The sequence below is a fragment of the Nipponia nippon genome, unplaced genomic scaffold, assembly GCF_047370975.1.
Source record: "Nipponia nippon isolate SJK-2023a ecotype South Korea unplaced genomic scaffold, ASM4737097v1 scaffold_3, whole genome shotgun sequence".
NCBI classification, from domain to species: Eukaryota; Metazoa; Chordata; class Aves; order Pelecaniformes; family Threskiornithidae; genus Nipponia; species Nipponia nippon.
This window is the reverse complement of record NW_028262347.1, coordinates 16,406,608-16,433,957: the sequence shown is the minus strand read 5'-3', so window position 1 is coordinate 16,433,957 and position 27,350 is coordinate 16,406,608. Positions and strand designations below refer to the sequence as shown.

The following is a 27,350-nucleotide window of genomic DNA, read 5'->3' as shown; positions in this document are numbered from 1 at the left end:
TATAAAAGCTGCCATTTAAGCCTAATGTTCCTTGTCTTATCCCCACAAGGCAGAGAGAACAGGTTTTCCCGTTTGTCTTTGTTGTTCCAAGGGAAGTGTGATGCTGATCCCTGCATAATATGCTTTATTTCCCCATAATAGGAATTCACAAAGAGAAGAGTTTAAAAAAAACAAACAAAAAAACCCCATGCAGACACATGGAGCATGTTTTCAGTATGCACAACTTTATTTTCCAGTTAATGAGTACAATTACTTTTAAAATGCAGCTTTTTAAAAGGGTAAAAAACTTAAAATACATCTCCAGATTTAATACCTGACATGCAAAGACAGAATAGTAATACTCAAAATGCATACAAAAATATCACTTCTTCATTCTACTGGAAAAAGATTAGCACGTCTAGTTGCATGACTTATGGATGTTTGAATTAGTACAAAACTGTATAGAATTTTAGCTTCATTGCAAAATCCATTATTTTGGTATCCTTAATTTTGATGGATACATAGATAGGAAATTAAGAAGCACATACCCCCTGACCCACTGAGAAAGGTATTTGAATGCCTTCTGCATGTTACCTCTTACCATTCTGTGTAACTGTAGGCTTTGTGTGCAATGCTATTTTTCAGGAAAAGTTGAATGTTTTGTGCCAGTTAAATTAAGGACAAACACAACCATGCCTTGAAGAAATATGCAGGCCAAGAATAAGTGCATTGCATCATATTTTATCACAATTCATTCCAGCGGAAATGTCATATTTGGAAAGGAAACTGGAAGACTGTTGAATATTTAATTGCTTTTTCTAAATACCTGTACGGACAAGAACTGGAGAAGGTTCAAAAACTAACGTAAGCCCATACTTCTGTCAAGTAAGAATCTATACTCAAACTTCACAGTGCAGATGTTCTCTCGAGGAAAAAAAAAATCCACTGCCATCATTTTTTGTACCATCTTTTCCATAGTATGTGTTCTGCATAAAAATTAGCTGAAAGTTCACTTATCAGTCCCAGGTAGAATATTTTTTCACTTTCTACATAAAATGTACATCCACTTTAGAAAAGCAATACAGCTTCTGAGAAACACGTTACTGGCCTTGTCCTTCATCGCTGTGTGCTGTGCGCACTGGCAACAGTGGCTTATATTCAGGTTAATACAAGCTGGGGCCATGGCCTGATAGGAAAGTTTTGTCAGTAATGTGGGCAGAAGTGGCAGCCTCCTGCCATAGGCTGGCAAATGGAAGGGGAGGGAAGGAGGACCGGTAGCGCTAAAAGCGTGAAGTGTCAAATCACAGCCTGAGCCTAAGCATTAGTGTAAATAGAAATTAATACTTCTGTCTGAGGAGGAGGGGATCAGTCTGATTTGCCGCTTAAACACGTGCCCAATTCTCAGCTTGTGGGGGTGCCAATCTGGCACACAAATGGCATATGTCTATTTGTAAATACAAACCTGCCTTGTTGGTGGCTTGGACTGGAACATCGATATCATCTGTGTTCAAGCCTGTATTGCATTTGAAATGAGAAACTTCACTGACTGTCATGAGGACTGAAGTTTTTGCCTTAATTAGAGAATAAAGATGTCAGTCTGGTGCTGTTACCTACTGTGTAAGATACTGTCCAACTGACTGAAGGTTATAGGACTATTTTCACCGATGGAGTTCACTCAGGTCCTTAGGACAGGATAATTTATTTAGTGCTTAGTTTTTCACCTGAGATTTTCCACGAACATTACGTGCAGCAAAAATCTTCTCTGTGCAGTGTGATATAGGAAAATTTCTCTGATGTAATCAAATAAGGAGACTTAAATATGTGAACATACTGAAGCTAATTAGCCCACATTGTGAAACTTACTTAAAGGGATTTTATACTGGGGCATTTCTTACACTTCTGTTATTATCTGTTCCCTCACCACGCAGGGGTTTTTTCCATTTAAAAAAGTAATGTAGTGCTAAAAAAATTTAAGGTAGCAGTCTGTTTTCTATCAAAACACATTTCTTCTTCCTGAAAAGTAAGAACATTGATTTCCTGCATATCTATTTTTATACTCCTAAAGTAAGGATTATAGTTTTGCAGGTCAAATCCTTTATCTTTTGTAAATTATTGCACTTGTGCATTATGGACTGTCAAACGTAAAAGAACAGCAGCAGTTTGATGGAGAATATTAAAAGAAAAAATATGCTATATAAAAATATAACTGTTCATTAAACTAAATAAACTCCTCTATTCCATTAAAAAACCCCAAACCTCTATACTAGGTCACGTTCTGACCTTCTTACTTGCACTCAGTAGCAGCCTGTTCTACAGATTCCATTAAGTACTTGGGGACTAAGGTTTTTGTTAATCTAATTTATTGCATGATCTGCCTCTTGATGAAAGATATGTAACCTACCCAAAATAATCTTCTGTGTATACTTCAGTTTAGGGACGATCATGAATAGTAGTGCAGGATTTACTACAATGGGATTAATACAGAACTAATGAACCCATATCCAAGGGTCTTCTCTATTGAAACTTATCCTATTTGAAGTTTTATAGTAGTTCAGTGCCGTTTTCTGTTCATGCGACTGTTTCGCCTGTCACCTGTCAGTTTTTTAACAACCTGCAGCAATTTAAGGAATTGCTCGGAAAAAATGATCACAGTACATTTTTCAAGACAGCACGTACGCTCCCACTAATGTTCTAGATTTGCAAAGCCTTGGCCAGCTAGAACTCCTGCCCCCTCGCTAGGCACTGTGCAAATACAGAACAAAAGGCCTGCCATCCAAAGATTTTGGTCTCTTCAACTCTCCTGGGCAGAGCACAAAGCGGCTTTTCATCTTGCACACACTGATAAAATAGTGTAATGCACCTTCTGCCTGACTAGTCTGAAAACCGAGTACATCTTCTGTAACAGTCTTCTGATTTTTTTTACCAATATATAATATCAAAAAGTGCTTGCTGAATCAAGGTCCAGATTATCCCAATATTTCTGGGATAACGTTAGCTAAAATTTGGAGATTTCTAGAGATCTGTATCATTCAGACAAAAAATCAGGGTTGTCTTCAAGTGCAAAGATTGGTTTCATTGCAGAAAATGCTTATATAGTACCGGTGCATAAATATTGCTGTGAGTTCACAGGTAAGACAGTACCAGCAGTCCGTCTTCATGAAGCAAGTCTGCGCATGGCCTAGTGAAATGGTTTTCAGAAGGTGGAGAGAAAGAGGCCATGGTTAGTTCTGCGTACACACCGCTCGGAAAAATAAAGTGTTTGTGTATGCGTTAGCGAAGAACTACCAAGTTCAACCTGGCCTCAGTGAAAGTACAGAGAAAGTAACTGTTCTGAGGCAGCTGCCCTCTGACTTGTGTCTGCCTCGGACAATTCAGTCAGGAAGCTGCAGGTCTGAAGGTTACTAGCTCTCACCTTCAAAATGTGGCTATAAAGGTGGAGGACAGAAACCTCTCAGAACACTCTTTGACCTTGGATTGGTAGTTTTGTGTCTGTCTTCTTTTCTTATTTAATGACAATAATATAAATATCTAAGCAGTCCTGTGAATAGAAACCAGAATTCAAGTCTTTTTGGCCTGCCATTTCCAAATGCTTCCGTTACAGAATCCTGGTGTCTTTCTACCCTTTTTAATCCTTCATTCCTTTCTGCACTGTGGAAGTGGAGTGGAAGGTGCTTCTCCCCATATTAGTGATAAAGAAGAATATTTGGGTCTCTTGGTATATTCATACCAACCAAAAAAGGAGGGGGTGAATCAGGAGTACCAAGTATCACAGTCTACTTACCAAGCCCTGATGAAGGCTTTTGCTTAGGGTCTCAGTTTCTGCCCTCACCAGTCTGCCTTCCAAGCTGACCTTACCTTTTCCTACGGGACTTCACGCTATGGTAGAAACTACAGTGCAGGGTGATGCTGAGAACCTCTACCCAGCCACAACCTCCTCGTAGCTACTTGCCTCCAGGGACCACAGCACGCCTCCAGCCCCTTTCCGTTCCTGCTGCTAGAGCAGAGAGGCCAAGCACAGGGCACTGCCCCCGTTTAGATCAGGAATTAAGAACGGAGTTCTGATTAGTACCACAGTAGCATGATAGGAGGGACACATAATAATCATGCCTGTGCCTACATGGAGTATTGTAATCCTTCCAAGGTGTTGATGCATCACTAGTTTAATCCATCTCAGGTTATAAAAGGGCATTCAGCCCAATCTCCCATTTTCTGAATAAGTGGCCTGCGTGCTGCACCGTTATTTTAGCAGTAAGTGCTACTTTATTTTCTGGCAATATTCTGTAAATACAAAATACCATGGTATTGCTTTAATGGACTTGTGTGTTGCATGTTAGTTATGTTCGGTACACTGCTTTGCTGCAGCTTCCTGTAAAATGTTCAGATTGTGCAAGAAGGTGTCTGCTGAGTTGAAAGGAGGAATGCAGCAGGGAGGTTGACCATAATTTTGGACTCAGGTGCCTCAAGTCTTACCAAGTCTTCTAGGCACCTAACTCATGTTTAGATCTATTTATAAGCCTGTGTAAGGCAAAAGTAGTCCTAAAGTGACAAAGATCAGGGGATGCTTGTGCACATATAATCTACTACATCTCAAGAAAAACTTGACTTCCTCCACTAAGCACTGACATTCGGGTGCTTACCCAAGGAGGGTATTTATTTATGGAGAAGGAAACTCTTGAGGGCTCAGTTCATCCGCCATACTCTCACAGCATGACTCAATGCTGCAGGCAAAGGAATAAAGCCAGCAGTATTCTATAAGTAATAGACATATTCAGTTCCAAAGTGCGTACCTCTTCCTGAACATCAAGTTCATCATCAGGCTGGCTTGTTTCTGTGAATTCCATAGGTTCTTTAGACTCCTGCATGAGCGAAATCTTGGCGGAAAGAAAATAAGAAACATGATAAGTTACCCCTTGTCCATATCATTGAAATTTATTTATTATTCTGAACTACCTTAGGATAACTTCCACAACTTACAAGAGTCTGTTGTTTGCTGTTGTTTGACAAAGCTGTTGATTTAGTTTAGCTGAGAGGAACTTAAATGTTGAAAAGCTTTGGTCTTGCCTCTCCTCATATGGCTACTTATGGCTTCGTAAAAATAATAAAAGCAGAATCTATCTCTAGACTGCTGTATAGCTTTGTCAAAATGTTAATCTCTACTATAAGACAGTAGTATGCAAAAATTATCAAAAAATAAGGGTCCCGTCCTAGTAGTTTATAAGTAATATTAATTTTAATTACTCTTTATTCATAATACTGTAATAGTGATTGCTAGGGAAGGAATTGTGGTGAAAAGACAGGAGAAGATTATAAGGCCATTTTCCTAATGTGGGCCCACATCTTTAAACGCTACAGAGTGTTCTGGTTATCTCAAAACCCACAGAATACATCTAGGAGATGCACAGAGAAGGGCAGAACACTAGCATGGAACCGCTTCCATGCACGCTTACACCAAGTAGAATGGGACTCTTCAGCTTTGATCAGAGGTATATAAAATTATTAATAGTGTTGCGAAAGGGAACAGGGAATGATTATTCATTGCAACTAGCAATCCAGAAATCCAACAGGCTTAAAACAAATGGGAAGTATTTGTCATATAACGCATTTAAAATTACAGAACCCATCTCCACAGATAGCGTCAAGCTAAAACATGTAAAGGGGTTCCAAAAGGAGTATGACAGACACATCGAAGAAAAATCCATCCGTGATGATTAAGTATAATGGTCCAAATGCAACCTCCAGCTGAGGAAGTTCTTAAGCTGCCAGTTGTCAGAAACTAGAAACTGTGTCTTAGGATGAAGTGTTCTCCATATGTCCTGTTTTCTGTGTTCTTTTCACTAACAACGTCCTGGGGTCAACAGATCCCTCCTTTGATCTAGCAAAATACTCATGTACTACAGAAGCTGCCCAATTTACTAGACTCTCACTTTATTTGTACTACAGCTCTATGTCTAGTTTTTGAACGTGCCATGCTGTAAGGAAACTGCAAGAATGAATGCTAGATGATAGAAGGCAGGGAAACATACTACTGGATATCCTTACCTTCTCAAATATGGGATCCTGGTTGTCACTGTATGTCATTTGATTCCTTATGTAGAGCACAGCATCATGGACAGTCAAGAAGAATATGTCTTTTCTGACAATATCGTCAAAGAAGTCAGTCCGTTCCAGTTGAGATATAAGGTTGTCTGAATAAAAGAAAGTCATAACAGGTTAACAAAATTTGAAGTAATTTAAGAAATAAATGTCAAAATACATGGTTGCAACTATCGGAAATCAAATGTACAGCCAAATCAATCAATCATAGCTTTGTCTTTGACATTTCCTTTAAACCCCACCATTCTTTGTGTCCCACTGCAGCCCACCATGTTTATCAGTGTGATAATTCACATTTTTGTTAGAACAAATGCTCCCACAGACACATCTAGAGATCCCTTCTCATCCCTTCTCATCTTCATTTTATTCTTTGCACGAGAGGTAGTAGAAATATTTGGATGTTTACCTTGATATGAAGCAAAGTATACTCTCACATCAATTCTCTCAAACTCTCTAATTATCTAAAAAAATAAAAGTTTGCAACAAGGACATAAATAAATAAAGTCTGTAAGGAGAATATACATATTTTTATATACGTCTATATATGTAATGTATAGGTGCGCACACGCACACTTCATTTGTTTCTGAGTGTCTTCATTCCAAATTGTATGTTTTGTTTATCCATCATAAACAAGGAACTGCTATACTTTGCTATACTTAAAGATCCAGTAGTTAAGTGCCTGGTTGCTGAAGGGGCCTATCTTCGACTATGTAAGTGGAACTATCAATTTTACACATACATACATTGCTGCCCATTAAGGTTCTCATTCTGTTCTCATAATATGAATAATCACGTCTCTTCAAGTGAGAACCACATGGGCCTGAGCAAGCTTTATTTCTCCCCATGTGCGTGTGATGTGATACAATCTTTCACTGGCACGTGCAAATTTTTTTGCACAGATTTTTCCCTCTTGCAGTGCACCAGACGGACCTGTTCTTGGATGAAAAAGCTGCATATGGAAAGAGTCATGCCTGTGGACCCCATATCTTTTTTGTCTCAGAAGCCAGAACTGAATCAAAACTAGGCAGAAGGATGAAGCAAGGCACACTGCATTCTTGAATTTTAGTTAAAAGGTGGGAGACTGGATTGTAGCCCTGGCTCCCTGGTGGCAGGCAAGTCTCTTAGAATAGTATCTTCAGAGGTGATTGCTAATTCCATCCCCTTCTGTTCATTGATAAACTAGAATATTGGTAGTCTAAGATCTGGTTTATAGATAGGCTAAGCAGTCCCAACTGCAAAATTAAGTTAGTGAAAGCAGCAATCTGAACATACAAAGTATCATTAAAGACTGAACAATCTGGTCATACATACTTGTAACCGGGCATCGAAAAACGATGGAAACACTTGGCCTTAATGTCTTCACCTCATTTCCCTCTCCCTAAACTAGGAGTATTATCTCCTTATTACGCAGTGTGATGTTTGAAGAGGAATTAATGAATGTTGATGAAGTGCTCTGATATTAGCCACAGAAAACGCTATAAAGAAATGAATCATTCTTCCTTCCTTCATAATGTAAGTAATATAGAATGAATAAATAAATCTTGTGGCTAAAGACTGAAGTGATGGTAAGACGAAATTTTTACTACCTCTTCGTTGAGTGAGCATCATCCTGTGCCCAGATTAAAGCAGGAGGCATGTGGAAAGAAAATATATAACTAAAATATCTCATAACATACACATACAAGGGGACCACATATTGCAGTTCTATTTTTAGAGTATTTGACCATGCAACCTTCATATTGTTCTTTTAATGCATTTTTAAATTTCTTTTCCACCTAAAATATGCACACCCCAATAGTCTACCTCTTGCTCTATACGTTTTAAAGGTATTTTTCAACAACAGACTTCTAAAAACACAGAAATTAACTTCAGCTAACAGCTCTTGATTTACATACCACTGACTAGTTTCATCTTCATGGAACACCAGAAAAAAATGCCCTTACCGTTTTTATTGATCTCACAGCTACAATATCCAAGAAGGTTACTGCTCCAAAATCAAGAATGAGACTGTGGATGGGCACCTTGGGGATGTTTACTTTGACTGGGAGTTCTGAATTCCAGTCCACCTGGATCTCTACTTCTTTGGTGGGAACTTGAAGATCTTCGTTGTCTTCGGGTTCCTCATCAGTCTCAAAAGCTTCATTATTAATACCAGGCTCACTGATGATGCCATTCTAATGTGCAGATAATACATGAAATACAGCATTTAATCATGGAGAAAGTTTTGGAGTTATGGGAAATACTTCCCTGTGATGACTTCTGTTTCAGGAATGAAGATGACCAGTACTTGTGACCAGTACCCCCTGCTCCCGACCCCTGGTAATGTAGTTAGCATAACTAACGCCATTTTGTAAGGCAAGCAGCCATTCTCTGTGACCGAGCAGGTCACGTGTTCATTCCCTTTCCCCTCATTCTCAGGCCTTGAAGGTCCTGTGAACCAAGCAGACAAACCAGATTTCTTCTTCCCCTCCCTACCAGCCTCAAGATTCCTGGGCGCCAGGCTGATTACTCCCTTCCTTGCCAGGCACCAGGCCAACCAGGTGATGTTGATGACCCCATCACAGAACAGGGAAGCGTGACAGCGCACAGAGCACTGTCTATAAAATCAAGCAGTTAGAAGTCCTAAGTGGGAAATTTGGACTGGAACTGCTGCTGGACAGTGAGACCTGTGACCCACCGGTGGCCAGGGATGCCCCCACTGTCATCGGCTTCCTCCAAGGACCGGGTGAGTGACTCGTCATCTTTTATATGATTTTTGAGTCTAGATTGTGATGGTTATATATTAAGATCTGACCCAATCTGCAGAGGGTCTAGGTGATTAGAAACTATAAGTTAAGTTGTATTATAAATTCTGTATTACGCTACTTATAAATTGTACTACATTGGTTCTGTTTGTAGAAATACTGTGCCATTCTAATCATAAATTCTGTGCTATACTAATCACAAAATCCTGTTAAGAAAAATAAAGCTTTAATTGCAACTACAATTTAGTGCCGTTGTCATTCTGCCAAGGATCCGTAAAAGAACCTGTCTGTCCCCTTAGTGTCGGGTGACAAAACTGCATCCAAGAATTTAAAGAAAAACAAGACAGAGCACATAATTACCTCCTCCTCTGTGCAGTGTATTTCCTTTTCTCTTTTTTCTCTTTTAAAAGACCACCTTCCTGCAAAAAGGCCACTATCCAGAAAAATAAATACCTCAGAGCTACTCCCTCCCTTGATAGCTTTATTTTTAGGAGATATTTAGGACCAGTATTTTCAGCTTTGAATTAGATTTACTATATATGATAACATGGTAAAATGACTATGTCAAAAGCTGGTATGTCACATAACTGAGCATTTAACTGCATCATAAATTGTCATATATACAGGAAATACTGCATCCTGCACTGAGAGCAATGACAACAGAAAATCCATTTCTAACTTCCAGCTCTGGAGATTTAATAGGTTGCCTGTACCCGTTTAATTAAATGTAAGCATTTTATTGAAATGTTAATTTCATACTCAGAGGAACAGGTGCTGCTTTCTTTAAAGAGGACGTGGAAGGCTACGTCTACCAGCCAACTGATACAGCTCACCTGTGCATAGGAAGCTGGATGACAGGAGCATGTGCACATGAAAGAGCCAGCACTTTTACTGCACAGAGACAATCTGAGGTGGTGAGGGGTAGAGGTATGGTCAGGGAATCTCTTGCTTCCACTCCTGTTAACACTACGACTGTCACAGCTGCCTGAATCTGTGGGGTCTTCGGGAATAGGTGTACTGCTCTGCTAAGTCTCCTGCAGGTCCCAGGCTTCCTACCATGGTAATAAGTCACACTTTTCCATCTTTATTTTAAAGATGAGTACAGAGGAAGTCATAATTAAGGCTAAAGTAATAAGCTCTAACAGTAATCCTTTGAGAAAAAATAGAAAGAAAAAGATTTGTTTTACCTTAGTAGCTTTTAATTTCCCCTTCTTGATTAGCTTTTGTATCTTCCTCAGTGCTTTGAGTCTCTTATTATACACCTTGACTGCATCAAATCCCACCTACAGAAAAAAGATCAAGACATCAAAATTATTTAATTTTACCTAGATATAATTCTGAGGAAATCTCAAAGACAGTTAAGAAGCATCCAGAACCATCACATATCACTTACTGTGGATTTTAGGCTGCTTTTCAGTCCATCGATGTTAGCATAAAAAATTGGACTTGAAAACTTGAGAATCTTCACACCTTCTGGTTCTATAACCTGTTGCCAAAGAATGTAAGGTTAAGCAGCAACCACCATATTTTGGCTAATATGAAGCAGTTTAACTGTTTCAACAGTTCAACTATGTATCTAATTCACAAAAAAATGGCCTCTCTTTGCTGATAATTGAGGTGATTCATTTTTTAGAAGCTTACAGCCCCAGTGTGCAATATGGACCAACCATCTGGATTAAGATGAAGAATTTAAAGCTGAAACTTGTTATCTTCGAGCACTCCACTTCCAAATTCAAGTTGTCCACAATATGCAAGGCACAACTTTGTCTTACACTGGCTTGTAGACTGAAGGGAAACAACTCAGCAATGACTTACATTTTTGTAGTCCTTGACCTTCTTGTAGATGTCTGTGCCAGGGATGTTTCCAAAGCCACCCCATGACGGACTAATAGAAACAAAAAGAAAAGACAGTGAAGGTAAACATCATACTTAGGCATTCACAGAACTGAAGGGACTGCTGCATACAAACTGTCATAGACTCTTGTAGTCTGCTGTCTTCTGCCAGACTAATAACCACATTGGAAAAGTGTTGTATCTTCGTTTGTGTCACTGTGCAAGGGTCTTTTTCCGATTTGTAGTGTATGGTCCTTTTTAAAGACAAGGTACTGTGGTCTCAGCCTACTTGCTGCACCATTTTTATGTAGAGCTGAATGAAAAACTTGTTCCGTTTGTTTCCCAAACCAGAAAAATGTTTTAAAAGCAGCTTAGTTTCGTTCGAATGAACAAAAAATTTTTTGACTCTGAAAAAAAATTGATCACTTTTTTCCTTTCAAAGCAACTGAAACAATACATTTACATTCTTTTCAGATTACTTAAAACTTTTTGTCCAACCCTTTTAATTTTGATTTCAGTCAATAACAAAACCAAATTATTTTGCAGTCTCCAGATACCTTTTTAACAGTTGAAGCACATTTTTTTGTTTGTAAAGTTTATAAAGCCTCACCTCCCTTTTATGAGTTGCATTTGGGAATGTTTTTTGAGGCTCTTCAAATTCCATTTTTTATAATCTACTATTCTGTAACAACTTCTGCAAGGCTTTATTTTTATGCATTTGCCGACAGTGCAACTATCCTTTGGTACTGCTAGTAACCATACCCTCTGAACTCCAGGCTGAAGGAAAGGAGTTATGTTGTATTTTCAGATAAAAGATTCATGAAAAGTAAGAAGATGGCCAAAGAAGATTCTGCAAAGCCACTTTTTCTCACCATTCCACTACCATATGTTCTCTGAGCAGCAACAAATCAGGCACAAGCACAAAATTTTGTCTTATTCTCATGCTTTTTCTTCCTCTTGTTTCACAGGTATACAGTCAGTCTTATATATGCAATAAGTGAAAAGGTTATTGGCATGTGCAACATACTGTAGTAGTATGACATGCTAAGAGTTACTATAATGATGAATTAATTACAGAAGTCATTCATGCATCTTTTTATATTTGATCTGTAATGTTCCTATTCCTTTCCAGAACTCAGCTATGTGGGTACATAAAGTACTGATGGAGTACTGCGTCCAGCTCTGGAGTCCTAGGCACAGGAGGGACATGGACCTGTTGGAGCGGGTCCAGAGGAGGGCCACAAAAATGATCAGAGGGCTGGAACACCTCTCCTATGAGGAAAGGCTGAGAGAGTTGGGGTTGTTCAGCCTGGAGAAGAGAAGGTTCCAAGCAGATCTTGTTGTGGCCTTTCAACACATAAAGGGGGCTTATAAGAAAGACAGGGACAGACTTTTTAGTAGAGCCTGTAGCAATAGGACAAGGGGTAATAGTTTTAAACTGAAAGAGGGTAGATTTAGATTAGATATAAGGAAGAAATTTTTTAGGACGAGGGTGGTGAAACACTGGAACAGGTTTTCCCAGAGAGGTGGTAGATGCCCCGTCCCTGGAAACATTCAAGGCCAGGCTGGATGGGGCTCTGAGCAACCTGATCTAGTTGAAGATGTCCCTGCTTATTGCAGGGGGGATGGACTAGATGACCTTTAAAGGTCCCTTCCAACCCAAACTATTCTATGATTCTGTGATGATTCTATGATAAATAACATATGGCTAAGTACCACCAGAGTACCCAACATGATATAGAATAAATACTGATAAAATAATGCAGCTTCTCCTTTATCAGTGTAATTAAATGATAGCACACAATGTTTTGTTCTAAAGAACAGATTTTTTCCATTTCAAAATTTTTGTAAACCCAAGCAGATTTTCTGCCACAAAACATCTTGCTTTTCGGCATATTGTCTTCCTTTTTCATGTTATAACTCTAACAATTATTTCTGATCCTGTGTTACTTACAACTGAACTCTCAGCACAACTGTCAGCAATCCAAACAAAAGGCCAGCAAGTAATCCCAAATCAAGTCCCAGAATGATGGATGCTACACATGTAAAAACCCAGATCATCTGGAGAGGAAATAACAAATGTAAAGTCTCTTAATTATCACATATAACTCCTGGTCATGCTAAAGAATCACTAGACCAGACAATATGAGTAGCAGAAGGATTTAACTTTGGAGGTGATCATAGCACACTGGCAATTAGTTGACTTCCATACAAAATCTTCCTCTTCCTCCAAGATGCTTCTATCCATCACTATCTTGTCAGGCACAGTTAGCTTTTTAGGAAAGTTTTTTTAACATAACATTTTTCAAGGATCCAGTTACTTTGGTGAAATTAAAGGGGATGCAGTTAACCATTGCATTTTCTTCTTTCTAATGGTGGCAGTCTTTGTTAATCTTCCTTTAGAAATTGGAAAGAATTTATTTTCCCAAGATGTAAAATAGTGTAAGATGCCCACCTGCAGACATATAGAGAGGGAAGGGGGCTCCTCAGTGATATCTAAGAATCAAAACTGTTCCAAAGAGAGGTATTTCATATTAACAGGTTGATGGCACTCTCTAAAGTCTCCACTGAATATTCAGGCAGAACAGTTGAAGTGGGCTCCTCAGTTCCTCTCTACATCACTGCCCAGGCAGAACACCGAGTGGACCCAATCATACAAAAAGCTGAGTGCCCGCACTTCTCACTGAAGTCAGTGGGATCTTTTACCTATAAAGAGGACTAGTAAATGATTGACTGAAAAATTTCAGATCTGCTTAAGGCAGGTAGTGCCCATTGACAAACACTGTAAAATCTATGCATAGTAAGGACTGCGTGGAGAAAATACTTTCCATGCAATCTTTTCCTGCCCTAACAGCCACACTGAACGTCTGATCCACAGAAAACAGCAGGAGATGTGAGCAAGTACCCTGAGATATGGTTATAGTGGTTCGTAAGAAAAGCCTGTTCATATAGCCCTTAGCATGTCAAATGAATCCACATTCTAGCTTGCATTAGTCTTGCTACAACAAGAAAACATATTTTCTGAGGGCTACCTGAGATTATCCAGGCAAATGGGATGCTAATGTGGTAACAACATAAATATATGTACATGAATTAAGAAAAGGTCAGCTTTTCTGACCCATTTAAACTGTGCAAATGATAAAAGCAGAATGGTAAAGGTGGCAGCAGGCCATCTTTATTCTGATTTTTAAGCCATCTCAACACAAGATTGCTGTAAACTATGATAATTGCTACGAAGGAGTCATCACTGCACAGGAATACCCTGACTGGCACCCTCACTGTGGGGTACAGGGAATAAAGAAGATAAGCAGAACACTATGTAAAACTCTAAAACGGGGAATTTTTCACTGACCTCATGGCACTTGCGTTTTGAGGACACACATAAAAGTTTTCTGATGTTAACTCTACAAAATTCTGTTTATGTGGTAGTTAAGAGAAACTTGGATGGCATTAAAAGGCAAAAAGAAAACCAGCCAAAGACATTCAGGAGAAAAGAAAAAATTAGGTTACTTACAGCATCCACTTTATTCTGTCTCCACAGACGGGGAACATCAAACACTTGCATGAACATCCCTTTCAAGTTAGCTATGACTACAGCTGCCAACACAGACTGTGAAGAAAAATGATGAAAAAGTGTTATTCAGATGCAAAGATGCATATTAAGATAGTGCTCAACATTATACACTACAAACCAGAGCCTCTTCTGGTATCAGTCACCATAGTTTAAACAGGGCTATTAATCCTGCCTGTCAAAGTTGAGCATTTGGGTCTGATAGGTGCTGGTGGCAGCGCTGCAGAGGACAAGTACGGTACCTTTTGTAAGGGCTCTAGCAATTTCCCCAGGGCAACGATGGAAATCAAAACAATCCCAGCTGAGATTATACCAGCAACCTGCGAAGAACAGAGTGTTTATAGGAAATGAACTTATTAAGACTTCATCTTATGTTTCTAGGATTACAAAGAAAAATGTAAAAGTAGTTGCACATTACATTTCTTTAGGAACAAGGAGACCTGCCAAAATGCCATTACGTTTAGGCATACGTGGGCAATCATTATACACTTCAGCTAACGCAGAGGGAGTTCAGTTAAGCAGGTAGTGTAAACAACTGCACGCAAGGTAGTAGCTCTTGGAGGGGTTACATTGCATGGAGAGATGAAAGGAGCAGAGTCTGTGTGTCAGCCAGAAATGGGGCTGCTGGATAACCTGTAGTTGTCCACTGTTGAAAAGTGCAAAGCTGTAGTACTGTAAAACAGAGTAGCATACTCCACATGAGAAAGATGGAACATGGGCAGATGATGAATGGCATATGGTAGGGCTGCTCAGGCCAGCAGATGGGAGCTCACATACCTCATAGGCAGCTGCGAGAGGAGTTCCTCCCTCATCCTGAATTCCTACTGGGACAAACTCTGTCCCTTAATTGGGAATGAAATTCTGGGGAATTAGGCTTGAAGGATTTCTGACCCCTAATGTAACTCATGCTATGTAAAACTTGATTGCCCTCTTCTGGCAGAGCTACAAAAATGATTCACTACCAGAGCACAAGCTGCTAGCTAAGATACCTGTGGCTTTCCATGTGCCAGCAACACAATCATTTTAGGACTATTTTCATCCCATTGTGAAAGCTGTGCCCTACATAAGATTAAATTTACCCATGCAGAGTACTAGTAAGAAGAGGTCATTACCTGAGTCTTTCCACCAGTACTTTCTTGGACTGCGGTGCGTGAAAGAGCAGTAGTTGCAACAAAACAAGAAAAGGCACCTGAAAAAATGTTGCTGAGCCCGAAGGCAATAAACTCCTGAAAGATAATTGGATGACGTTGTAAATACAGATGCCTGAATACAATTTTGCAATGGAGAATGACAATAGCTTCTACAGTAGTTTATAAAGTAGGTAGCACAATAACAGTGAGAAGAGTATGGATTAGTAATAGCTATTAAATGTTTACACAAATTCTTCTTGTGCCAGTGTAACTACTTGTGTTTGGAAATCAATACAAGGAAGTTGGTAGACCTTCCCTAACATGGACATACTCGTCTTAGTATAAAGATGTTTAAAGCTTATTTCCATCAATGTTATCAAACCTAACATTTCTAACAATTACACTGGTATAATTGCATCAACAAATGGGACTAGTATAAATTTAACTCCCAAGTATCATTGGCTAAACAAATAATTTCAATCAGTACAACAGTCTGAGTTTAGACAAGCCTTTAATTAATGCAAAGCATTGTATTATTAGTAGAACTAATCAGGAACTTTGCAATAAAACACAGTTTCACTGAAAACTTCTAGTTTGTTGAGCCAGAAGTTTTTCGCTCTGAACATCCCAATGAACTCACGCTGAGTCCCAGGCAGCGTTCTCATAGATTTGCCCCAGGGTCACAGATGCTGGCGCCTACTGATGCTGGTTGTTCTGCTCAAGTGACAAGGACCCCGGGAGCTTTATGTCCTGGGATCTGGGCCATTCCTCTGCTGGGAAATGAGGCATTTAGGAGCTGCCTGCAACCCCATATAATTGACAGAAACATTGTTTTCACCAAGCTGACACAGTCACAAGAGCTTTTCAGTCACTGCAAATTTTTAAAAATATACTTTGGGATTTGATTTTGACTCTCTCCCTTCTTTTCTCCACAATGAAATTTCCTGTAAGTTTTTCATTAAGCTCCAACTACAAGAGCAAGATTTGAAAGTGATGTTCTTTAACAGAACAGACCTAGATGATTCATGCCTATTCCTGTGTGACAGCTGTGCTCTGCAAGAAAATGTTGGAAGTATAGTTCCCAATGTTCTTAGGTCTTAATAATCTATGAATCTATGAAGACAAAATAAACATAAGCAGATAATAGTATTGACCTGTCCTTCAAAATTATTTTACTACCTGCTTTTATGATGTTATTTTAACTTCTCCAGTTCAGGTAAGCTATTGGCCCATCATTCACGGCTGCATGTGTAAAATTCATAGCATAGTATTGAAAGGAAGGCAGCTTGCTTTTACAGACAGTAATTCTACTACTACAATATTTAATTAGTATCTTCGAAGCACATCCGTGCTGGCAGAACAGCATATTCAACAAAAGAACAGCATAAAAAGCACTTCCAGGAATATGTATTATTCATTCAGGCTTATTAAACTGAAAGTCAGTGCATGTTAGGCAACTTTAAATCAAGGTGTTACCAAATATGGACTTTGTGTATGGTAAGGTGACCAGCATGTCCAGAAGTATAGTTTTGTTACATACTGCAAAACAGTGTTTCCAAAATCAAGCTTTATGCAATCCATTAGCACTAAAATAAAGCAGGAGTCGTTAAACAAAGTACTCAGCTTATCTGTTTATTGTAGTGAGTGTATTTTGTCATATGTTCAAAGGATAAAATTCAAAATTAGCATAGATGCAGGACAAGGAAGCTTTCTGACATTTTTCTCCCACGCCCATGGGCAAGCCACATAACCCCTGGTGAAGACACTGAACAACTGCAGGAATCCTCCAAGAGCTTGTCAATGTATAGCTCACGTAACATTCTAGCTATGTGCTTTTAGAAACCAATGGTTAAAACAATTCAGCCATTTGGTGCAGACAGTTATTCAAGTATGTTCATATGCTGGTAGACATTTACTTTTGTGAAGCTGCAGGACTTAGCTATACAGTTACAAGTATATTTATATTGATGTAACTGGTGTCATGCTGAGAAGTACAATAATTTATTCTGTAGGAATAAAATCATGCCTTAACTGATACAAATCCTGCATGTAGACTAAGCCTAAATAAAGCTGTCTGGAGCAGCTCCTTAGCTTGACATGGTCTTCCTCCCCCTCCCAGCAACACACCTCAAAACATGCCTTACGAGTAGAAATGGAAAGCAGGTTGCTAAAGCTGGCCATGTCAACTTGACATCACCAGAAAATTGCCCTATACCGTGCTTAGTTTTAATTACCTTTTCAGAGCTACTGCAGTCACTAAAGCAATACAGAAGGAATTAATTAGTATGAAAAGCCCATACTGAAGATAGAGCATATCTGGCTCATCTCTATGTGGTAAATTTGTCAGGTAATATATGGCCATTTCAGCTATTTTTCAGCTATATTTCAGCTAATAGTTGAAAGAATTTCTCCTGTCAGACTTTAACTTTAGTTAAACTTTAGTGTGTGAATGGTGTTTCTTTCATTTGGCTACATAAGTCAACATGAAACAGAACCGAAATTCACTATGTTCATAAACAATTTTGGATATACATACCTGGTTTCCATCAATAGCATAGTCATACTTGGTTGCATATACTTTTCCCACAGATACAGCAATAGCATAAGCAACAATAGCAATGGAAAAGGAGGCTGCTATCATCTGGGAAAACAGGCTGACATCTGGAGGTTCGGGAGGCAAAAATCTAGCATTTAGAAAATATATTAGTGTTATCAACTTTGATCAGATTCTGTTCTTACTGGAATTGTCAAGGAGTTTGAGGTGGAGGCATACTGGTTGCTTGTAATATGAAGTGTAATGTTGCAAGTTAATAAAAAGGTGGAAACAGCCCATTGACATACAGAACACGCTTATCTAGCTCACCACAGCCCAAATCCTGATGCTATTAGTCAGCAACAAAGCTCCCATTGTTCTCAGCATGACTGAGATTTGGCCTTATGATAGCAAAGTGAAAAAGTACATTTTTTGAAGCATTGAATAAAGGATGTATTGAATAGTATGATGAATTACATAAATATGTTAATGACACTTCATACTATTGTTAACATACTTCTTCAGAAGATCTCAAAAACATTTTATCCCCTACTGTGTTTCCACAAATTTTAATTAATTAAGCTCTGAATACCAAATGGAATGTGAAGGTTACTACTGTGAAGTGCTCTGAATCTTTCAAGTGAAAGTCTCTACCAGTGTAATCCTGAACATCCTTGCTCCTATGACTATGGAAGTGACAAGATTAATTGCGACAACAGTAGTGGCATGAATATGAACCATGGTGAGATAACTCAGGTCGACAGAAATTAAATCTATGCAGAATTTCATTATTAGAAATCCTTTAATTTTTTTTTTTTTTACATTTTCCATAGTCGTATATTCACTTCATGAGCATGAAGCACTTAATTCTCAGATGAACTTCATGAATCAGGTAGACATTCCTAAGCCCATTTTACAGATGAAAGAACGCTAGGCAACATATTTAGGTGGCATAATTGACAGAGCCAGAAGTAAAACTCAGGAAATCTCCAGCTCTGAGTTCTAAACTCAGGTTACAGCTCTCCATATCTCTTTTATGTCTTTTCTCTTACCACTGTCATTTTTAGCCAATTAAAATAATACCTATTTCCCAGAAAACAAAGGCACTCACCCTCTTGGAATGCTTTTAACAATGCCTGCATTGTATTTTTTTTCCAAGTCGGCAGCATATGAAATGCCAGTGGCTACTATTGTCTGTAATAAAATAAAACAACAGTTTTAATACTTAAAAAGGGTTCTTGTCTTCCTGTAGCTAGCCCCGTCTATTTTATCTGTTATCAGTTTTTGTTATGCTCCTTTGCTTACCACAATAACTTCTATTGGTATAGGTATTGGTATCCTGTGTTTGAACCGATCGTTTATTTCTTTAACTACCATGCAGACAAAAATGGTGAGGAGTCCAGCAATAAGATCTGCAGTGTTGGTGGTACCAATTTTTTCAAATGTTTCTATAAGAGTCTGAAAAATAAAAATAACATAAAACATGCCGATATGAGTATGAAAATACTCATTAGAAGATCCAGATGCATGGGGTTTTGGAGGAGGCTGAATCACTTCTTTGTTCAGGCCTGGAGGAGCCTGAGGGAAACTTACTGTCAAGGTACTACAGAATCAGTGAGTGGATTTAATGGTGAATTTAACTGAAAAAGCATAGCTGCAAGAATTGTCCACACAGGGAGCTTCTGCTTCCCTATTTTTAGGAAATTAATACTAAGTAAGAAGAGCTAAACCCCTACCTGTGTTTTATCTCTGCCTGTTCTTGGAGCAAGGAAGGGAAGATCTATAGCTTCTTCACTTTGTCTGAATAGCAAGGGAGATCCTAATTTTTCTATTCAAAAGACAGCTAGCAGACCCATGGGCAAAACTCCGGTTCACTACGTGCCCAGTACATATGGTCTGTGGATTACATGTTTCCTATTTCCACTGTTGACATCCAGAGAATGAGTATGAATGTGTGGGTCCTGCCAGGCTATGGAGAATCCTACACTTGAGATTAATGGTTTACCTTATGGTACATTAACCCTTCCAGCAGAGTTCAGTCCCAGGCTGGAGAACTCTCACAACTGGGCTGCAACAGGCAGCTCCCTTCTCTACCCTTGCTATGCCCTTGCTTGGTCCTATTGTTTATTGCAAACAAGTGTGCAGAGAAGACATGAAGGGTTGATTACAGAAAAGCTACAAATATTCCTCTGTCCTCTACCTAGGCATCAGAGCAATTCTCGCTTGCCCCTGTCTCCAAGAAAATTTAATTATTCCATGCATAGTGAAACAGCTTTAACAGAATAATCTGGTAAAAAAGGGGTTAGAAACAGACTTCTTGCATCCTGGTTAGCTCCCCAAATACTGAGCTGTCAGTTTAAAGGCAAGGGGAGGGTTGCAGCAGCAGTACTACTACCACCATTCTGCAAAGACTCTGGTTTTGAAATAAAACGTCTAAGTGCTTAATCAGCTATGTTTTCTAAGCTAAAGAAGCAGCTTTCCTGAAATACTGAAATAGATGCCTTTCTTCAGGTGACTGAAGCCATTTCTTGCCCGCTGTACTGCTGACCACGGATCCCATTCTTACTGACCATCTCTCGCACTGCCCCACTTCACAGGGGAACAGTAGCTTCCCGGCTTTGGGTTGTGGATTCTGCTGCTGTTGGATGCTTAGTGATGCAGTTTGTTAAACACCACTTCTGAAGCAAGTCCAAAACTTGCTGAAGCTGACACAGCAAGTCACTGGTTGAGCACACCAGAAATCACAATTTCTTTGCCCTACACGCATCCGCAAACACATTGACTTGGCTCACCTGTAAGAACACAGAAGCTTTGAGCTTTAACCTAAAAAGTCAACATTCCACTCAGGCTTGCAGGAGCTGGAAGAACCATGCAGTTCCTTTTCAAAAATACTTTCTACTAAATGCACCACTCTTCAATAAACATAAAAAATAGAGATAGAAAAACCTGGTGGATCACCCTGCCTGGTCTGCTCTAAGGTCTATTAGATAGTACTTTGTCTCATCTAATTTTCCTTGTTCTGAGGGAAAAAGTTTTCATTAACTCTGAAAAGGCCCATAACATAGTACTTTTTTTTTTTTTTAAATAGTCCACCAGATTTTTTTCTAAATTTTACCTTGCTGTTTGTAGTTATATTCATCCTATTGTTGTTAATCTAGATGTCTACTGTATTTTTGCTAGTCTGTTTGCCTGAACTGGCTTGTAAAATCTGTAAATACATTTTTTTGTCTAGAACAGCCTCTTTTAGAAATCTGTTATTCTAATGTGAAGTGCTATGGAAGATCTAAATACTATGAACCTGAATAGTTTCATGCTTAAGTCAGTGACAAAACTCTCAATAATTTTCTTGGGGAAGGAGACAATTCCGTAATGTGAGACCTCTAGGAGTTCAGTATTTCTGTAATCCAGCCAAGACATTTCTCCATTTGATCATTTTCTCTAAGATCAACAAATGGAGTTGCGACAGGAACATTTAGCCTCAGCTTAGCTAACCAGTAGGTACCTGGCCGCAGGGTGGGAATCCACATCCTTCTTTAGGTATTCACAAGTATGGCTACAGTGTGCCATGCAGAACGATGCCCTCTACCAGAATGACCTGCTGGTTTGAGAGTAAGGAGGCTTGGGATTGGTCAGCTGTGGGAGATGACCTGATGATGTTAAGAAATGATGAAACATCCTTCACAATTAGCCAGAAAGCAAGGGGTAGGACAGAAAGTAGTCTCCGAAAGTGACAACCTAGAGAAGAAGAACTGCTTTGCTGGGTAATTACGTTTAAACTTTATGTGAAAAACTGCTCTGCCTCAAAAAGAGTTCAAGATGGCAATTAGACTTTCTGTCTGGGGAACCCCGAAAGCAGCTACTTAGAGCCCCACAGCTATAAATGAACAGCTGCAGATCTTCGTGAGAGTGAGAACTAAATGAATGCCCTATACTCCCCACCATATATATGAACCATTCCTGTATGAAAAGGAAGCAGAAGATAAACAATTATGTAAAAATTCTAGCATAAACCCAAAACAGGTTAGAAGGGCATACTTACGTATATTATGGAAAGGACACCATTATAGTTTTTAGTTGAAACATTTAGGACTATTTTCAATTGTGACACAAGCACTTGAAAAGCAGCTGCAGTTGTGAATCCCCCAACCAGTGGATCTGCAAGGTACCTCACAATGAAACCAATCTGAAGGACTCCAAATATTACCTGGAAAAATAATGAAGAATAACAGCTTGCTAAACAAAAAAAAAGCTACACTTTTATTTGGTGATTTCTTATGCTTTGTTCTTTTCTCTTTGTTGATGCAGAGTCTTAGGACCATCTTCCCCCATTGCAGCCTAGTGTAGCTTAATATCGTGCCATCCAAGGAAATAAAGGAGAGCTGAAGAAACGGGTGAAAGGATGCTCCAGGATATGCACCATGAGCACATGCAGCTCTCTTGGTCTGCAATCACAGGGCTATTCTTCTGTTGTCTGCACTCCCAGTCACACTGCCACAGACTCTGCCCAGGATAAGAAGAATAATCCCTCAAAAGCTCTTCAGAGTTTGAGATGACTTTCCTTCATTTTTGTATTTGACTGCAGGAAACTGTCTTACTGCCCTAGTAGGTATTTCCATGCCATATGTTTTCCCATTAAAATTAAAGCAGTATCAACCTTGTGTCTTCAAGCCAACTATTTTACCTGTAAAATTCCAACCAGAAATGTGAGGGTACTAGCAATCAGCACTCTCTGTGCATCTCTGGATTCAATGTCTATCAGTGTTCCAGTACCATTAGTCCCTGTTGCATTACTGCCGTCTATGAGAAAATTATCATCAGGGGCCATGCTCAATACAACAGATCCCACCATCAAACTGACTACAGGGAATGGACCTGTAATGAAAACAGAACACACTAAAGTTTAATATACATCGAAAAGAAGCATTTATCACACTAGACAAGCAAGATCTCAATCAGAAAATCCATTTAATATTTTAACTGGGGTACATTAGTAGTATTAGAGGGCCAGGAGCCACAGGCACTGCAAACATGACACAAAGAGATGATTCTTTCCTTAAATAACTTACGTTGTACATACAGGTGCAGTTTCATGCTTTGCTTAAGCCAATTTAGAGCTCTACCAAGGCCAAAAGGGGCAACACGTTCCAACCATCTCCCTTGTATCAGCACCACAACCAAACAAAATAGATCACGGATCCAGCTGAAAGCAACATTTATTTAATTTTTTTTTTGGTCATGGTCAGTTTTCAGTTGATCCAGATTGCCACGTAGCTACATGGTCAGGAATCCCAACACCATGGTGGTAGCAGGAACACGCACCTAGGGGCAGGACCACATCTTTTTGGAAATAGTGTGGTATTACATTGGCTAAAGATGACTGAAACTATACTTTGGGCAAGATATAGAGTGACTAAGTGACCACTGTGTCAGCAATACACAATCTAATCATATTTGTTGCAGTTACTTATTAAAATTATGCAGAAAAGGAAAATGTCACAAAATGTCTTAAAGAAGGATAAGTTAATTTTACAGATACCTTACAGGACACTTCATGAATAAGAGTATTGGAAAAAGCATAAAAAGGAGCATTTGATAATCTAGAAAGTAGGAATGTCAGCATAAGTAGAGGTGACAACTCAGACCTGGATAGCACATGTGAGCTGATAGGTAGGGTAGGAAGAGGCTAACAAAGTGGAGAGAACATACAGAAGTATTTGATGCAGCAGAGAAGAAAGCGGATGAAAAAGCGTAATATCATGCCAAAGCTTTGGGAGGGGAAAACAATCTATTCTTAGTAGATATGAACAAGGAAAGACTGTATTTTGTTAGAATGAAGAAAAAGAAACTTCAGTGATCAAGCTGTAACATGAATTTTAAATGTGAGAACTGACAGGAAATAAACCCCATATTTTAAAGAAAGTATTCAGAAAGAATCGACAAGGTTTACCCATAGCCTTGATGTGAGGACCTCGAGCGAGGCTGGAGTGGACACACAGGTTCTGGGTCTCCGCGACAGGCCAGAAGATGATATTGTCCACAATGATCAAAAAAGGATGCAGCAAGGAAGGCTTGTAGAGAAGACTGAGAGCTCTGTTTTAGCCACCTTGAGCTTTAGCTGATAGACAAAATGTCTGTTCATACTGCCCACTGGGGCCTTAATCTTGTAATTTCTTGCATAGAGTGTAGCCAAAGACAAGATTTAAACTTCAGCATAAATGCAAGCAAAAAGCATGCAGGGGCACAACTGAAGCTAGCTGTTACGCACAGTTGCCTGTACAGAGAAGAAGTAAGCCTTAAGTCCCCCAAACCCGCCAATATTAATATTCAGCACAGCCAATTTAGTTCAGAAAGTAGTTATCTCGTATGAAATATGAATGTTCACAGTAAGGATTAACATTTTGTAATAGATAATTCAACTTGAACATATGCAGTTACCAACTGAGATGTGCCTTGATGTTCCCAGGAAAAAGTATGTCAGGATGGGAAAAAAGGCAGAATAGAGACCATATCCAACAGGAACTGCAACCAGCAAAGCATATGCCAAACCTGAAATGGTAGATCACCAAAATGTCAGACTTAAAATCTCTCAACTACTATCTTGTCTAGAACAGACTTTCAGAAAGATTTACTCCTTTTGTCCAGATACAATTTAGAATGTGTTTCGTCTGTAAATCAGTTGGAGGCACATATGTGAATATCAATGACTGTAAATGATTGTATTTCCCACACTGGTAGGTGGATTAGCAAGTACTGAAAGATGTTCCTATATTTGTGTAGGTAGCACAAAACATGAGCTCAGATGTGAAGTTTAAGTGGGGGAACACTGTTGCAAGAGTGAATGCTCTGCCCCTTGAGAGAAGAGAGGGATATGTGAAATGTTCTAGTTATAGACAGAAATTTCAAGCACAGACTCTGAATTACTGCACTACAAATACACTTCAGTATGTTCAGCCCTTCTGAAAATCAGGCCACTTTTTTTTCGGTATCAGCTTATCAACTTAAATACCAAAAGTAAATCACACAAATTTGAGAGTTTTGATCCTTATCATCATCTTCCTTTGTACACCTGTGCAAGCCGTCAAATCCAACAAACAATGAAAAAAAAAGTTGCCTTCAGTATCATATCCCGGTTAGCTCCCACTGCAGAGTGTAGTATTCTCCTTCAAAGATACCGCAAAAACCTATCAGAGTTCAAAACAATTGAAGTCCTGGTCATACGACTGTGAGTGGTGGGAGGACTGCAAGCAACACACACAGTTGCTGGGAGTTAGGGACTTCAGGGACCTCAAGATCCCAGAAGCCTCTTTTTTGGCAAACATTTTGGCCAATTTTCCCTGTATTGCATGTTTTGGAATTTCAGAATTATTATTTTTTTTTTTTTAAATTACAGCTAGATTTAGATTTTCACTAATTTATATATATTTTTTTTTAATACATAGGTAGGAGACCAAACAGTATATTTCACAAATCAGTTTTACAAGTGGAATCTAATTGTGAGAAAATCAGGCCCCACTGTAAAAAAACAAATGAGGGGGTTACAGTAAGAACATAATAGCTATTATAAGTCATATGAAAAGCCCATCTAGCCCAGTTCATTTCAAAAAGGCAGGGGAGTCCTGGAACTGGCATTACCTTCGGCAGAGATCTTCCAGCTTTGCCACAGACTCCCTGTGGGATTGTGAACGAATCAGTTCCTTATTCCTCAGGTCACCCTCTGCCTGGGGCAGAAGTTTATAATGCTTTTTTTCTGCCAGTCTTTGCCTTCCTAGCATGCTCCAAGGGAACAGCCAGTAAGGAATACTTGTGGCTAATTGGGAATGCATAAACTGCTTTCTTTGCTCCCAGTGTGAATCTTCGCCCCCTTGTGCAAACACTTAATTTCCCTTGAGGGAAAATGTGGGGTTGACACATCTAGCTTAACCTCCCCCAGTCCTGAAAAATTGTGAAAATAGTGTAAGAACACTATTTAGATGAAAGAAAGGAATGTGCTGGATCGCGTCAGGGTTATAGCTAGTCTTGTCTTTGAAAGTGGACCTCATCAGCTGCCTCAGGCAGAATGGTTCTGCCCTTTAAGTCTTCCTTAACTAGCTTATTTTAATTAATTTCTGCTTATTTCTGCCACTTTTTTATTTGTTCATCTACTGAATGCTTTCCTAATAAATAGAAAAATGAAATGAAGAAAACTTAACATTGCAAGCCATGTACTGTAAATATCCCTCAAGTTTATAAATTATTTTAATGTGAATATACCACCACCTCCTTGAGGGTTGTTTTCTGCAGAACAACCTTATGGGCCAAATTTTAAAGGAAAGTAGATATCAAGGCTGCATTATTTTGGGGCAATAACTAGATTTTTGTAGGCGGCTGCAGGAGAGCTATAGGCTCCGATGACCAAGAAAGAGAAGTAAGACCACAGGACCTATCTGACTATCACAATGTAACTAAAATTTTAAATATCAAAATGAATACTCTTTGAGTAAAAGGCTTGGGAAAAAAGTTAAATACATCTTGATAGCACATCAAAGGAAATTTAAATCTTCTAGCCAAGCAGAGAAAAAAAGAATAAATTAAAACCATGAATTATTTATTGCAAAATAATACCTAATATCTAGTATTAAATAACAAGTCTCAGATTTGTAATTCCATCTGCATAACATCCCTGTGTTCGGCCGGCTCCCTTACAGAATCGCCCCGGAGAAGGGCGGGCGGCGCGCCTGGATTTACCTTGCAAGGTGGCGACGAGGCCGGTGCTGACCCCCGAGATGACATCGCTGATCAGCCACTCCTTCACCCGGTAGTTGGGCAGCCACTCCAGGATGGGCAGAAAGGACTTGGTAATCTGAAAGGCCCTTTTTCTGGAACACCTGCGAGAAAACAAGTGATGAACATACCCCACGGGGCTGCAACTGGAAAGCCCCCGACGACCCCAAGCGGACAGAAAGCTGGGGCCAGGCACATTTTAAGAGGCAGAGACCGGCGTGGTCGTGCCTTCCAGACAGGGATGGGGCACCTCTTGGCGTCAGAAGCGCCGTCTCCTCAAGGAAGGGGAAGCACCCCACGGGCAGCTGCGCCCACGAAGGGCAGCAAAGACTGATCTACGGGCAGGCTGCCGTGGCTTGGGCCACTCTGCCCCTGGGCGGGTGGGCGGACGGGCGCCGGGACAGCGCGTCCTCCGGCGCCCGCCGCCGCCTCTCCCCGCCGCTACCGGCGCCTGAGGGAGCCCCCGGGCGCCGCCACCCACCTGCAGGCCGCCTGCGCCCGCTCGCGAAGCGTGGGCGGCAGCGGCGGTCGCCGCTCGTTCTCCTCCTGGAAGCCCGCCTCGCTGTAGATGGGCCGCGCCACCACGTAGTGGCCGAGCTCCGCCAGCGGCTCCTCCGCCCGCTCGCCCGCTGCCATGGCCCCGCCTGAGGCGGAGGGCAGAGAGCGGCGCCCGCGCCGGCACCCCCTGGCGGCCCGCCGCCCGCGC

At 39.9% G+C, this 27,350-nt stretch overlaps 1 protein-coding gene across 1 annotated transcript; it reads right to left on the bottom strand.

Moving 5' to 3' along the window:
• Positions 1-203: 203 nt before the first annotated feature.
• Positions 204-27,350, bottom strand: SLC26A4 (solute carrier family 26 member 4). The gene is made up of 20 exons (XM_087766089.1): positions 27,126-27,350; positions 26,609-26,748; positions 24,320-24,430; positions 22,566-22,756; positions 21,924-22,088; positions 19,190-19,342; positions 18,996-19,078; positions 17,888-18,035; positions 15,334-15,447; positions 14,464-14,541; positions 14,165-14,260; positions 12,605-12,711; positions 10,633-10,702; positions 10,211-10,303; positions 10,005-10,100; positions 8,017-8,247; positions 6,479-6,533; positions 6,019-6,164; positions 4,767-4,850; positions 204-3,157 (listed from the first exon to the last, which is right to left on the bottom strand). The coding sequence occupies exons 1-20, from the start codon at positions 27,278-27,280 to the stop codon at positions 3,134-3,136; spliced, it is 2,340 nt and encodes a 779-aa protein (XP_087622215.1). The 5' UTR covers positions 27,281-27,350; the 3' UTR covers positions 204-3,133.

Coding starts and splice junctions, on each gene's coding strand:
- SLC26A4 (XM_087766089.1), bottom strand. CDS start 27,280: ATGGCAGCGGGCGAGCGGGCGGAGGAGCCGCTGGCGGAGCTCGGCCAC. Junction 14,261..14,463: donor TGCTAGAGCCCTTACAAAAG/GTACCGTACTTG, acceptor TTTTCTTCACAG/TCTGTGTTGGCAGCTGTAGT. Junction 8,248..10,004: donor GGAAATTAAAAGCTACTAAG/GTAAAACAAATC, acceptor TCTGCACATTAG/AATGGCATCATCAGTGAGCC.